Genomic DNA, 14681 nt, shown 5'->3' on the forward strand with positions numbered 1-14681 from the left:
CAGTCCTTATTACATGTCAAAGATCCCACTTCTTTCTTTCTCCTCTGCCCTTTTTTTTAAATTATGCCAATAAGCTTCTTCCAAGTGATGCTGTTCCCTGCACATTTCAAGCTAGTTGCTGACACATCAAGTGTATAAGCCTCACAAATATAAACAACTTAAAGTCTGTATTTCAAGCCCACTGGGATCTACAGCCCATTTCATACAGAAGACAGGGCATAGGAATGCAATGACTGTTATTCTAACTTCACTTTACTGTGGAATTACTTCAAGTCAAGTTTATCAAAGTTTGCCATTCAACCAATGTTTCCACAAAAGTTTCAAAGCACTTTTGTGGGATTGGTAAAAAGAAACAAGGCTATCTAATTAACCATTTACTTTATTTCAAGTTTCACTGAAAAGAGGTGGTTAAGTTTGTTAAGCAACACTTGTATACAGCTCTGGGGTTTCTACTGATAGATTGTACCGTAAGGAATAGGGTGAACTTGTTTTTTGCTATTCTTATACTATAAAGACAAAAATCTTTGCATTTTGCTTGATACTCCACAAAACCATCAGAGCTGGCAACACCAGGAAGGTGGTTTTCTTAAGAGCTGCTAAAAATATGGGCTTTGCGAATTGAAAAGAAAAATGCTGCCTAGGTGGAGACTTCTGAGGGCTAATGAATAATGGTTACACTGTCTCCATTTCTTCCCCTCAGCTGTCGTATCACCAGAGCTTTGACAATGGCTTCTTCACAGCGAGACTCCACTGATTCTCTAAAGCAAAAGACGTGTTTTTGCTTTATAAGCTCAGAGGCAAGTGTATTTTAAGTTTCCTCATGAAATACGCTCACTTAACTCAGCTGAATGTCTTCTGCAGAGAGTATGTAGCAAATCCCAAATTCTAAAGACAGGTAAAGAGAAGCAAGTCAACACTTATATTTATTTAGTATCAAGGTTTCCTCAAGCTTTATGTAGTTTATGTCAATACAATGTCAACCTAAAACATTGATTTTAATTTAAATGCAATGTCAACCCCAGAAATAAAAAGATACTTTGTGAAGATTTAAGTTTAAAATAATTTAATCTCCTCTACAGTTCAGAAACATAGGGTATAAAACTTAAAACCAATTTGTTTAAGTATCTTCTTTTCTACCACCCATCTTTGCAGGTATTATTCACCAAATTTTATGAAATCGTTTCGTCAAAACATGCACTGACCAGATTTAAGAAAAAGTTAATTTAGATTATTTTATTTGGCATTATTTTTCACTCCTTATTTAGGAACTGTTTCCAAACTTACTATTCATTTTTAAAAAGAAAATAATAATTCCAATCTGTTACCTTTCAGCCCTCCTCAAATTAGCAAAGCTATTCCATTCTTCTGCATGAGGTAGAAAGAACCTTTTTAATATGCAGCTGCACATATTCTGTAAAACTACCAGCAGTCCAAATCTTTCTTCCTCCTAAAATACTTCAGGAAGTTCATGCTGTTACATTGCTACAATCTCACAGTTCTTACTGGTTTGGTACACCTCGTGAAGTTAGCCTTAATTTACAGCTAAGATCAGTTCCAAGACACAGAAAACAACTACTCAAATGCTTTTTTCCTGCAAGACAGTGTCTTCTTCATTCAAGCAACTCCTGGAGCTCACTTTTCCAATCCTCCACGCATGTTTTAGAACAAGGCTAGCTTCAATCAGGGACTTAATCCAAGCTTTTAATCACAAGCAAGGTGCCCTTGCGATCAAGACACACGATTTACTGCCTTTTTTTTTACTCCCTCCCTTGGAACGCTTCTATTTTAATTTTGTATTTGCCTAATAAAATGATTGCAGGAAACATAACCCAAAGCTTACCTTTGTGATTGTTACCTACCTATACCAACTACTGTTGCCTACCACATTAATCTGTTATGACTACCACACAGGAAAATGAAAAGGGCTATTACTCCTGGTGAAAGTCCCTTGGATATCTTTCAGTTTGGTTTCTGAAAAAATCAAGGTTTTCTTGCTACTGTGTCCCTTAATCCACTCACAGCACAGCTGGGCCCACTGACTGACCTAAATTGAACCCCTCAAAGAGATGAAGTCCCAGATGTTTACAAAAACCTGGGACTGAGCAGAGAAGGAGAAGTGAGGTCAGTGCTGACACTGCAGATCTGGATACAGCTGGGTCTGTGACCAACTCTGCAGCACGTGTGCACTGGCTGATCAGCTGGCTCTGCTCCAGCACAACATGTTCCACCTTTTGCCGAGGAAGAGGTATGAGGGATTAAAGGGCAGGAGGGAGCTCTCTCGATTTTTCATAGAATCCACTTTCGTGATGCAAACCAGCTGAGAGTTTCCCAGGGCAACCAGGCTGTTCTGAGAGCTTCTGCAAAAGTTAGGAAAAGGAAACCAATACAAATAAGCTAAAACTTATTACACAGGGCAATTTTTTTTTAAAGATGTTTGCAAATAACAAATAGAAAAAAACTTCACTGCTTTTACAATTTTTTCTCTACTTCTTATGTTTGTACTATCTAAACTCAAAAACACTGGTATTTTTCCTTCTGCTGACTTAAAGCAATAAAGTTTTAGTAAGGCTCACAGGCAAAAGAATTACAAAGAAAATGTCTTTTTTTTTTTGTAACAGCATTGAAGGAAGAAGCAGGGTTATCACTCAAGTGATATTCCCTTATATCTACATTAGGTTTTGTTTTCATTTGTAATTTTCATAATATCAAAGACATAATTGCTGGTGGTCATTAACTAACATGCAGTTTCAGGACAGCATAGGTGTAGGGTCATTCTGAGGAATCCTGACCAGATCTGCTTAAGAATCCTCAGAAGGAAAAAAAAAAGAAACTTTTCTAACTGAAGATCCACCTCTCATTTTTATTCTTCTTGGTCTACTATTGTTGCCCCTCAAGTGTTCCTAAGTAATTTATTTTTAAACCTTAGAGGAGAGGCAGAGAGAGAGAGAGATCATATCCACTGAACTAAGTCTTTTACTCACTGATTATGGTCTGGAAAGTATTTAAGGAGAGGTATCTCCAGATATTTTGCACCCAGATGTGAGCTGCTGCCACCCTCACACATTATGCAGATGATCTTGGTACTTACTACAAATAGACTGAAGTGGCACAGTGCAAGCAAAGGAAGATGCCTCAGTGAACTATCTCCTGTGTCATCTGGATGAATTGTTATAGGGAAGCAGGCATTTGGGAGCTAAAGAGCTGTAATTACACAACCAGTACACAAGCTAGAATCACAAAGACCAGAGCTGTCACCCCAAAGAGCATCTTCAGCCACTTTAGATCAAAATAAGGGGAACATCACTCTTTTCTTTAGGAAATTAAAAATGAATGACCAGGGAAATCCTCATGATCCCCATGTTCTCCATGTAGTGTGTTAAGATTCACAAGTTACCACATGCCAATTCCATGAAGGAAGTGAGAAAGTATGAGGACTGTCTCTACATTGCAAGACGGTGCTCATCTCCCTGGCTTTCTACACCCCATGATCCACAGTACACTTCAAAACAGTAAATCATTTTCAAAGAGAAGACAGGTATCTAATTATGCTCTGCTTGACAAAGGAGTCACAAGCCTGTTTTGATGGTGAAAGCTAAGGGATACAAGTGAATTGCAGACAACTTCCTCCTGATATGGGTCATCACTTCTCTGTGGGTTAGGTTACCTGCACTAGATGACAAAGACTGCCTGCACCATGGCTGAGGCTGAGTGAGTGCTCTCACACTGCAAGAGCATCTGTTGGTGAGCCAAACCTCACAGCAGTGTGTTGCCTAAAGAACAAAGAATTCTTTTCCTGAAAAAAAGCTGTAACATGTAAGTCATCATGGTCTCTCAATACTGCAACCAAGATAATTATTTATAACTGAGGAATTCATCCACATATGAAAGCCGTATTTGAAACACCAAAGACCAACTGGACAAATGTAGAAGCTATAAGCCACAGAATCACAGTATCATAGAATGGTTTGGATTGGAAGTGACCTTAAAAATCATCTAGTTCCAACCCCACTGCCACGGGCAGGGACACCTTCAACTAGACCAGGGTGCTCAGAGCCCCATCCAACCTGACCTCCAGGGATGGGGCATCCACAACTTCCCTAGGCAACCTGTTCCAGTGGGAGCCAGTCTAATTCTGCTTTCTGATGTGACCTTATCTACAGATGAAATCTCTATTCAAAGAACAGTACCTCATCACGGGGCCTGATAACCAATTTAGAACTACAACATAAAAACATACACTTTGGCTACAATGATATAGCCAGAATACTACTCTTTGCTTCATTGGTTTGGTTTTAAGCTGAGCTCTTTTTGTTCTGCAACTACAAAGGATCCTCACGTAGTCTGTTTATAAAACTGCACACAGTCTCGAGGAGGTATCAACTGATCCTCTGACAGCTATGTCAGACACATGCTAAACTGGCTTGCCACTCTCTCCTGAGGATCCTACTAACAAGCAGTGCAAAATATTCTAGAGCTGAAATGTGTAGGGCAGCCAGAGAGTTTGTGTGTCAAATTTTTTCATTCATCTTTTCAGATGTAAGTCATTCAGCACAAAGGACTACACAGGCAAGTTCTTGAATATTTTATAGGGTTGGGGTTTGAGAAATCTTACACAAAGAACTCATTGAGGGTTCGTGATACAGGAAGCAATATTCTATGGGTCTTTACTACAAAGCTCCTCTCCAATATGAGAAGAGATCGATCCTGAGATTTGGTTACAAATACTGTTCTTCCAGAATGAAGGATTTCCTTATGAATCTTAATGGGGCTAAGGGCAGAAATGGCTGAAGTAGAAGGTAAAATAAAACAGTATTTCAGTTTTAATGTATAAACTGATCAAATGCACTCCCTAATTCCATGTTAATGAGCTTTAAAAAACAAGCACACACACACTCTGTCCCCAAATCCAACAAAACCCCCACAATTTTGCAATGTACATTTTATATCCAGACTATTCACAAAAGGTCTTAGGTCCTTCACAACCTCAATGCAATAAGAGGTTTTTTCTATAGACAGTGGGTCCACTGGGCAATTATTTCAGTTCCAGGAATAAAGGACTCATCTTATGATCTGGATGTTTGACAGTTTTGAATAATAGCAGGGATAAAGCTGCAAACTTTTTCAATTACGTTTAACAGAGAGGTCCAAACTAAAGATAACTGAGCCCAGATGACCAGCGAAAGCAGGCACTTTCTTAACACTTTCAAAGAGGAAATTTAAAAGCAAGATCAACATATGTTAAGACACAAGAAAATGGAACCACTAGGTGCAAATCCATAGGAAACCTTAATTCAGTAATTCCATCACTTTAGGCACTATTCATTTAGCTTAGCAGAATGACTATACATGAGCTATCAGGGCTAACTAAGTAGTTCTGAAAGCACTATGAAAACCAAATAACACTACTGCAGATATTTAGCACTGACAACGGAGAAGAAACTAAAACCAGATTTCCAACTCACTACTTTGCAGAGGTCTGAAATTAATAGATAAAGGGAAGGAACAGACTGATACCATGATCCTGCAAGTTTTAATTAATTAAAAAAATAATTTCATAAAATTAAAATGCCATACCTCCATCTTGTTTTTCCATAACCGTTTGAAATTACCTCCCTATTGCCACCAAAGACTGACTTGGCAAGAATACCTTAAAGTGAAATTAGAAGTGGGAGATCTCCATAGCAAGGGATAGCTCATATGGTTTCCAGACTAGGAAATACAGGGTCCTCCCATTCCTCACCCAGAATAAAACAGAAAAATCACAGACAAAGTGAGTAAGATGGACTGTAAAGCCTTGAAACAATTTAGAAGTGGGACTCCCTACATCTTGCCAGCCACAGGAAGTATAAAAAACATGACCTTGACAGACACCACTGCTTCAGATAAGGGCAATACTTAAAAATCCAAATCAGCAGCTGTTGAGATTGAGTATCACTTTTGATCACAGACTTGAACAAAAAGAATCCCAAGATGTCCTTGGCTCTCACTTTCATTTAAGTGAACATGGACACTAGGTAAGTACCCAACAGCTCCCTCCAAGAGAAATTTTGAACTTGAGTCACGAAGAGCAAGACAGAAGAAAGGGTGTGCAAGAGTTATGGGCACCATTGGTTAGAGGCTCAAAGGCAGAGCTGTTGCCCCCAGCTAATACTGCAGAGCAGGGAAACTGCAATTCCAAAGCACAGCGCACATGCATGCTGACTGAGTACAGTACACTACTAAATAAAAATTACCACTCTTTAAATAGTTTGGATACAAATGGTAAATGCTGCAGTTGTACCTAAAGACAGCATTGACAGAACAATGGTCATGTAGGCAAGATGTGACTACAGCACTACAAACACTGACTTTTTTGTTTTATGCGCTTTTCTGAGAATTTCTTAGGTTCTGAAGAAGGTTAGGATCTCAAAGTACAGTTGAGATTGAAAGGGATCTCTGGAAGACATCTGGTCAAGCCAGGCCACCTAGAGCCAGTTGCCCAAGACCATGGCCAGACAACTTTTTAGTATCTCCAAGGATGGAGACTCCACAACCTCTTTGCACAACTTGTTCCAGTGCTCAGTCACCCTCACAGTAAGAAAGTGTTTTTTGGCGTTCAGATGGAGCCTCTGGTTCTGTCACTGGGCACCACTGAAAAGAGCCTGGCTCCATCCTCTTTTCCTTTTTTCACATTCCTTTCAGGTGTTTATACATATCAATGAGAATCCCCTGAGCCTTCTGTTCTCCAGGCTGAACAGCCACAGCTCCCTCAGCCTCTCAAGATGAGCAACGCTCCAGTACCTAAATTAACTTTGTGGCCCTTCACTGGACTCTCTATGGTACATCCACGTCTCTCTTGTACTGGGTTACCCAAAACTCACCACAGGACTCCAGGTGTGGCCTCACCAGTGCTGAGTACAGGGGAAGGATCACCTCCCACAGCCTGATGACACTACCGTGTCAAATTCAGCCCAGGACACCATTCACCACCTTTGCCACAAGGGCACATTGTTGGTTCACGTTCAACTTGGTGTCCACCAGGACCTCCAGGTCCTTTTCTGCCAAGTTGCTTTCCAGCTGGATGCCCCCACCATACAACCATGCAGACTGAGTTGTTCGTCCCCAGGTGCAGGACTTTGCCCTTGTTGAACTGCGTGAGATTCCCGCCAGCCCATTTCTACAGGCTGTCAAAGTCCCTCTGGATGACAGCACGACCCTCTGGCATATCAGCCACTCCTCGCAGCTTGGTGTTAACAAACTTGCTGAGGGCATACTCTGCCTCATCATCCAGACAATTTATAAAGATATTCAACAGGACTGGTCCCAGTATTGATCCCTGGCATACACTGCCAGTTACTGGTCTCCAACCAGACTCTGTGCCACTGATCACCACCTCTGGCCCCTGCCATTCAGCCAGGTTTCAACCTAACTCTTCTTATGTTGAAATGTGAGCTGCACAGCTCTGAAAGACAACTGTTGAAACCTGACACACTGCAAAATAAAATTCTTTGCTTGTATTAATTATTTTACCAAATCTGCATGCTAATAGAGTCAATAAGTTACACTGCAACATATGCTAAACTAGATACCTAACTTTCCTTAGTTAATAAATTGCCCTTATAGCAACAATGGGAAAAATCTGTTAAAAGATGGTTATCCTTGCCTACTGTCCCAGCTCCTTCCAAATAACGCTGAGACACGTAGCTCTTCCTCACTTCACTGGCACTCCTCACACGGGAAGCCAGACAAGAACATTACTTCAACGTAAAATTTACTTCATGAAAGGATCACAGACACACTCCACCCTCCCGAACAAACACACTGAAACTACAAGATTATGGATACTCCAACAAGTGAAAAAATGAAATGGTGTTCCTTGTTGCTGATTTGGAGTAGGTTGGTGTTGGGCTACCACCATTTTGCTATTCTAGTGAATGAGTAAAAGAGCTTCTTTGTACAAGGAGTGTGTTCAATTTCTATCTAACAACTTCACTGATGTGCGAAAGCAAAGCAGAGTCCAACTTCAAAGGCAAAAGGCTGACATGAATTGTGTCCCTTAAGCCAACCACACATTACAGATGACAGATGCAGGACAACATTACTTTCACTTTAAACTTCAGCTACTTGGAGAAGAGCAAAACTTTAGGCTCTCCTCTTCCCACAATACCTTTACACTGCTTTTAAGGCTGTCAGCAGGCTAAAGGACAATGTTTTCAATAATCTTCTCATGGCACTGCCCACCACACCAATAGCTAGAGAAAAGGATCACAGGATCTGAGAAACCTGCATTAAGACCTGTAAGTTAACAGATCCATACTTGGATCATTCCAGCCGCACTAGAGATGGACGACTAAGAACTCATTCTTTGTGGTATCAGAGTACCAGCATGACTGAGATGTGCTTTCAGATGGCATTGATCTCATTTTATGATCTTCACCTTGGTCAGTTAACCTGACAGGAGTTCAGGTAACTGAGTGAGAAAGGCACTTGTCAGCAGGAAGCATGAAACATTTTAATAGCCTGTTACTTTCTTCTTATCTGAATCACAAGGCCACACAGTACGGCTGATGTAAGAGATTGTTATCACATGTCATGGTTGCAGAAGTAATTCATTCACCTTAGAAGACTAACGCCGCAGCTTTTCATACAGGAAACAATCCTAGTTCACACACAATTTGTCAATCCTGTGCACACAGCAGAACCTTTTTCGTGCTTACTCAAAGCATGACAGCAGCACTACACTTGTAAGGTAGCAAAGTAAAGTACACTTTGGACACATTATATGCACATATAAAAGCTGGAATTGTATTTTAACCAGCAAGTTAGGTCAGCATTACATAAACTGGTCACTGCACAATGTATCCTAATCAAGGAGTGGAGACCTTTATACATCTTACTGCAACCTGAAACAAAGGAAGCCCTCCTGCTCAAACACACCCCCCATGCCACTGCACATTAAGACTGGTACCTTTCAGAATAGGAAGGAAAATGCGTTCCTGAGCGATTTAACTCAAATAAAGAAGTCACAAACACAAATGCAATGAAGAATGCTAGCACAGAAACTAAGTCATAAAATGACCATTGATACTATGGGTAGACAGTCCACCAGGGTGGAGACAAGTGTTATGCTTCTTCAGAGGCTTGAAGACCATTATGAAACAACCAGGAACATTAAAGCTGTCAGGAGCTGTCAGGTATTATGCATGTACATGTTCTACATAAACATTTTCATTTAAACACCTGTTTGTACACACAGCTTCACTGTTATTTTCATCAAGGACAATGCACAATATTGTAATTTAATTGAAAACTGTCTCAGCTGAAACTTTGGACCGTGATACGTATTCACTGCCCTTTTAAGTGGCACGGACTTTGTGGTATTTTTACAAGCTCTTACGATGCAAATAACCATGATTCATTGGGAAACCCTTCCTATCAAATGTTACACTACTTATACCTCCCCCAGCCACACGTCATTTACAAAGTTATTTTCAAGACCATAAAACCACAAGCACTGCTGTAACAAAAATTAAACCACAGAATGGTTCTTATCAAATCCAGCATCTCACAGCCCTTGACTTTTTTATGTTGTCTATTTATTTCTTCTACCCTGTACAGCATCCATCTTCGACCCATACATTGTAGTAATTCAAATCCAAGCTGGACACGGTTGGTTACAATGTCACGCACCTTGTATCAAGGCACTTTGCAAATTAAAAGCCTGCTTAAATATTTGGAATGCACTATCCCAAACCATTTTGTTACCTAATTCATTGCACTTCAATATGTGGAAGCCGGAGGCGTTCTTACAACTTCAGCACACGGAGTGTGGGGGGGGAACCAACAACAGACAAACAACGCTCAAAAAAGCACGAAGGTGAAAAGCAGCTGGAATAGCTTGGCCAGCAGTGTCAGCAGAACACATTCACAGAATCTTTGCCTTCTTACTCCCAAGATGTCTTTGAAATCTCAGACTATGACTAAACCTCAGTTACAAACGAGAGCCCACGATGGGCACAGCACACACATGCCAATCACACATCACAGGGCCACTTGAGCGACAATCACTTCAATCTATCCCTGGTCAGCTCCTCAGAACACTACTTGGAAAACTACGAATCAAAGCAAAAAAGCACTTACTATCTAGCACTTACTTCCTAATTATCTCCTTGCAGCTGTCAAGACTCTTCCAGGATCCACCACCATTTTTCATCTACTCCGTTAAAATCTCCCCATGTATCCATATCCTAAGGGAATAAGTAAGTCTCTAAGGGAATAAGTAACATTCAAATACTTCAAAGTTTGCAATGTTCTCGTACTGTTTCGCACAACTGATGTTATTTTGAATGCATGCACCTTAAAAATCATGCCCAAGACGTGAACATTTTCTAAGCTTATTTCCCATTCAGCGGCAAATGTATTTTCATTTGCCAAATCTATTTCATCCCAAAATGTACCCAAAAATTATTATTATGGCACTAATTGAAAGTCAAAAAATTAAAAATTATAAATCCTTATAATAACCATTACCTCATAGGATGTTTCTTCATTCCCATTTGTCTGATTACTGCCCACAATTCATGAGCGATAAACAACACTGCAGTTTGTTACAGTAACATAATCACACAAATAGGATGGTCCCCATGAATTGTACATGAAAAGCAAAGCTAAAATCAGGCTTCCAAAACAAGCTGTTGCACTACCTGACTTCTGGACACTTAACTGTGCAATCATTAAGTTATGTCTGCTAGAATTATTTAATAATCATATGTCTAGGTGAAATCTAATAGAAGTTCAAGCTATTATGTGGAAAGCAAAAATACACATTTGTGATATTTTACCTCCTTATGGACAGAAACTCAACACAACACTATTCCCTTTGTCTTACTTCCACCTTTTCCCTACGGATTTCTATGGACAATGGGCATCATGTGCCACGGCTATATCCAGCCTTAGGTGTGTTCATGGACTCATTTCACCCCTGCTCTCTGTCACAAGGAGCTGGATTCTGGGCCTTAGCGTGAGCAGTAAGTGTGACCTTCTGTGTGTGTCAGATATCAATTTCCATGAAACTAAAGACTTCAATCTCCTGTTGCTGGCAAATGTGACTGAAATTGGACAGAGAGCTAAAATGAGGAGGCAGAGGAGAAGAAAGAAGGAGTCTTCTCTCCTTAGGAGACCAAGCTGAAAACACATTCAACAGGAAAAGTTAGTTTCCAGTGACCGAGTTCTAAATAAAAGAGCCGGCTTGTACAGTGTCCTCTGACGTGGGCCAGCTTCCCGGCTGGGATGTCACACCGCACGGGCACACGGCCGGGATGCGCGGAGCATTCCGCATCCCGGGCTAACGAGACGATGCCACACCGGGGAACAGCGCCCAAAGGAACTCCCCGAAGGGCGACCGCGGTTCAATTGTCTCACAGCATCAAGGCTGCAAAGCGATAAGGACACCCCGGTCTCCACACCTTCACCGCTGCTTCCCCCGGCCACACACACCAACCTCACCGGGGCAACCCGGGCTCGCAGCGGCGGTACAACTTCCCTGGGCACGGCCCGGGCACCGCTACCGAGCCGGGACCGTCCGGGGCCGCCCCGCCAAGGGCCGCCCGCGCCCCCCCAGCTGCGCCCGGGCCCGCCTGGACCTGCCGCCCCTGCCCGGGCCCCGCTGGCCCGGACAAAGGGGCACTGGCCCCCATACGGCGGGGCTGCCACCGGCGTCCCGGGGCCAGCGCGGCCCCGGCCCAGTGCGGCGCCGCAGCCCCACTGTCCGTCCCACGCCCTCATCCCGCTCCCCTTGGGAGCGCCGCCGGCGGCCCCAGCCCCGCACTCACGGTCGGGCCAGGCGCGCTCCGCGGCGGCCCCAGCGCCGGGACCATCCTCCGCCGGGCGGACACGGACACGGACACCCCGCGCCAGCGCCGCCACCGCCTCCGCGCCACAGCCCGCCCGCGCAGCCCACCCTGCTGCCCGCGCCGACACCAATCGCCGCGCGCAGGGTGAGCCCCGGAGGCCAATCAGAGGCAGGCAGATCGGAGAGGACGTCGCTCGCCCTCAACTGGGCGTGGCCGGGCTGGCGCGGGCCAATCGCCGCCACAAACATTGGCGGCGCGGGCCAATCAAAGACCAGGGAGGCCGAGACTGGCGTCAACAAGGTAAGTTGGCCGAAACAGGAACCGGCGGAGAGCGGCACCGCAGGCGGCCAATGAGCGGCGCGGACAGAGCGCGAGGGGGGACGGGCGGGAGCTCTTAAAGGGGCAGGGCCGACCCCGGGGGGGAAACTGCTGTGAGTCACTTAATGCGTGGGTGGGTTTTGCCTTCAGATGCGAAAGTGCCGCCCTGCCAGAGCGGCGGCGAGCGGGGACACGGCGCTTCGGAAGAAAACTCCGCGAAGGGGCTGCGGGTAAAGGGGCCGCGGGTAAAGGGGCCAAGAGTCACCGGAGCGCCGCCCTTCCCCCCGACACTGAAACAGCGCCCTGCGACCCGGCCAGCAGCGATCGGGACAGGAACTGGGAGCTGGGTAAAGATTTTCCAAATCCTGGATGCCAGCGAGCTGTTTTGGTGGGAGCCCAACCACCTCCGGCGACTGGGCTGTTCCAAGGTCTCTGCTGCGGCTGATCCCTTCACAGGTGTTTTTACACAAGGCTTTGTCCCGCGCTGTGCTCACACTTCCTTCGGGGGGAGGAAGGGGCTCCATCCGCCTTCCTCGTGAGTTAAATCAGAGTTTAAGGAAAGCGTTGTTTTGTAGCCGCTAAATTAGGGACTCTGGGCCACTATCAACTCCCCACTACCTCAGTTTGTGCTTCCTGCCGACACCTGATTCAATCACCAGCCCTTATAAGGGATCTTCCTATTTCCAGCCTCACCTCTGTGTTTCCACGGATGTCCTGACACAGCTATTTTCTGGAACTCTTATCAGATGTGTTTTACAAGTACAAACTGCATTTTATAAGCACATCATAAAATGATAAAGGGTTGGAATGGACCTTAAAGACCCTCCCATTCCAATCCCCCTGCCAGGAGCAGGGACACCTGCCACTAGACCAGGGTGCTCCAACCTGACCTTCAATACTTCCACGGTTGGAGCATCCACAGCCTCTCTGGGCAACCTGTGCCAGTGCTTCACCACCCTCGCAGTATAAAATTTCTTCCTAATATCTAATCTACATTCCCCCTCTTTCAATTTGTACCCATTGCTCCCTTGTCCTGTCACTACAGTTCTTGACAAGAGTCCCTCCCCAGCTTCCTTGTAGCCCCCTTCAGATACTGGAAGGCTGCCATGAGGTCTCCACTCATTCTCTTCTCCAGGCTGAACAATCCCACCTTTGTCATGGTACCTCTGCTTACCTGTAGGCGATAATGGAGCTTGCAGGGTCTCTTCTTTCTGAGACAACCTAAAAACGCAGAGCTGTGATGTTTGGGCTTTGTGGAAAACATAGATACCTTTTTCCCAGCCATATACCTTCCTAAAATACAATACAGAGCAGGGACAAGTTTCTGAAGCAGTGTCCAAGAACTATTCTGCTGCTGAAATGAGTCATAGTAGCAATCAGATGCTAAAAAACCCAAACCAGTTTATTTTTAATAGCTGCTGCTTGCAAAATAACCTTGCAGCTGACACGAAGTGCACCCCAGCTGTGAAGAACGTTAAGGCCCAAGCTGGTTTTGCAGAGAAATTCTAAAGTTACTATAAATAGCAGCTTCACAGTGTAAATTATAAATTTAAATGCACTTTTTTGGTTTTAATAATCTTTAGTTCTGATATGACACAACCAAACTGGAAGACAAAATCTGAAATACCACTGCTCCATCAATGTACTCCAATATAAATTGAAGGTTTTTTCCTCTTTAAAGGGTAGTGTGCCTTTTTGGTGGAAATTTTTAGTAAAAGGCACCTCTTGTCCAAAGCAGTAAAACCAAGTTTACCTTCTGCCACCCTGTAATGCTCTAGAGTGTTTGAGCTCATAAATTGTCAACACCAGAACACATCTGAAACACAGTGGCAAAAATCCAGCAGCAGGCGAAACTCCACAGGTGAAGTCACGTACAACAGGAACCTGCTAAGTATCAGCAGCCTATTTCTGTTGGAGAATACAGACTTGCAATTATATGGCAAGATGCTTAAGCCGAAACAAACAGCACAAATGCTTAGAAAAGCTTTACATTAAATAGGTAACTTGGTGTTTATGTGACAGGTGAAGAGTTTCTGCAGCCATATTTCAGATAGTCTTAACCAAGAACTTGAGCGTGGTTTTTTTTGTTTGTTTTTTGTTTTGTTTTGTTTGTTTGTTTGTTTGTTTTTTTAAATTCTTGGCTGTAGTGAGGTTTGGATTCAATTCAGTGAGCAGTACTGGCCCCAGTCTGTATGATGTGATACAGCAGCTGACAGGGAATCAGAACACAGATCAGTATGTCTTTCCCCAGTGCAGGAGTTTCTTGCGGCCTAGAGAGCTTCAGCTCGTGTTGCCACAATGCCTTCAGGCAATATGGTAGTAAAACTGAATGCTTTTGCAGTATTAAAGCACTGGGGAGGAGGAAAGAAAGCAGAATAAAGAGAGAGGGATAGAGTAACCTTTCCATTATCTATTTGAACTGATCCTCTTTAGGGGCAAGAGAAAAAGAGCATAAGGCAAGTCATTTGTCCCATACAAAGCATCTGGATTAGATGGGTTGAATAGGCTTGGAGAACCCCCATGGAAAGGAAA

At 43.6% G+C, this 14681-nt stretch overlaps 1 protein-coding gene across 3 annotated transcripts in view; it reads right to left on the bottom strand.

Moving 5' to 3' along the window:
- USF3 (upstream transcription factor family member 3) overlaps positions 1 to 11889 on the bottom strand; it is a 35868-nt gene extending 23979 nt beyond the window's left edge. The window contains exon 1 of one of the 3 annotated variants that reach the window (XM_027730251.2): positions 11811 to 11889. Coding sequence is in view for 1 of the 3 variants with exons in the window: in XM_027730250.2 (XP_027586051.2) it covers positions 11811 to 11855 (45 nt within the window). In the remaining 2 variants the exon portion in view is untranslated. Of the gene's footprint in view, positions 1 to 10133; positions 11782 to 11810 lie in introns of those variants that run through there. The other 2 variants (XM_027730250.2, XM_027730252.2) reach the window with 2 other exon arrangements.
- Between the last annotated feature and the right edge of the window lie 2792 nt (positions 11890 to 14681).

Source organism: Pipra filicauda, unplaced genomic scaffold (genome assembly GCF_003945595.2).
Source record: "Pipra filicauda isolate LSUMZ 115617 unplaced genomic scaffold, ASM394559v2 scaffold69_size3009148_pilon, whole genome shotgun sequence".
Taxonomy (NCBI): Eukaryota; Metazoa; Chordata; class Aves; order Passeriformes; family Pipridae; genus Pipra; species Pipra filicauda.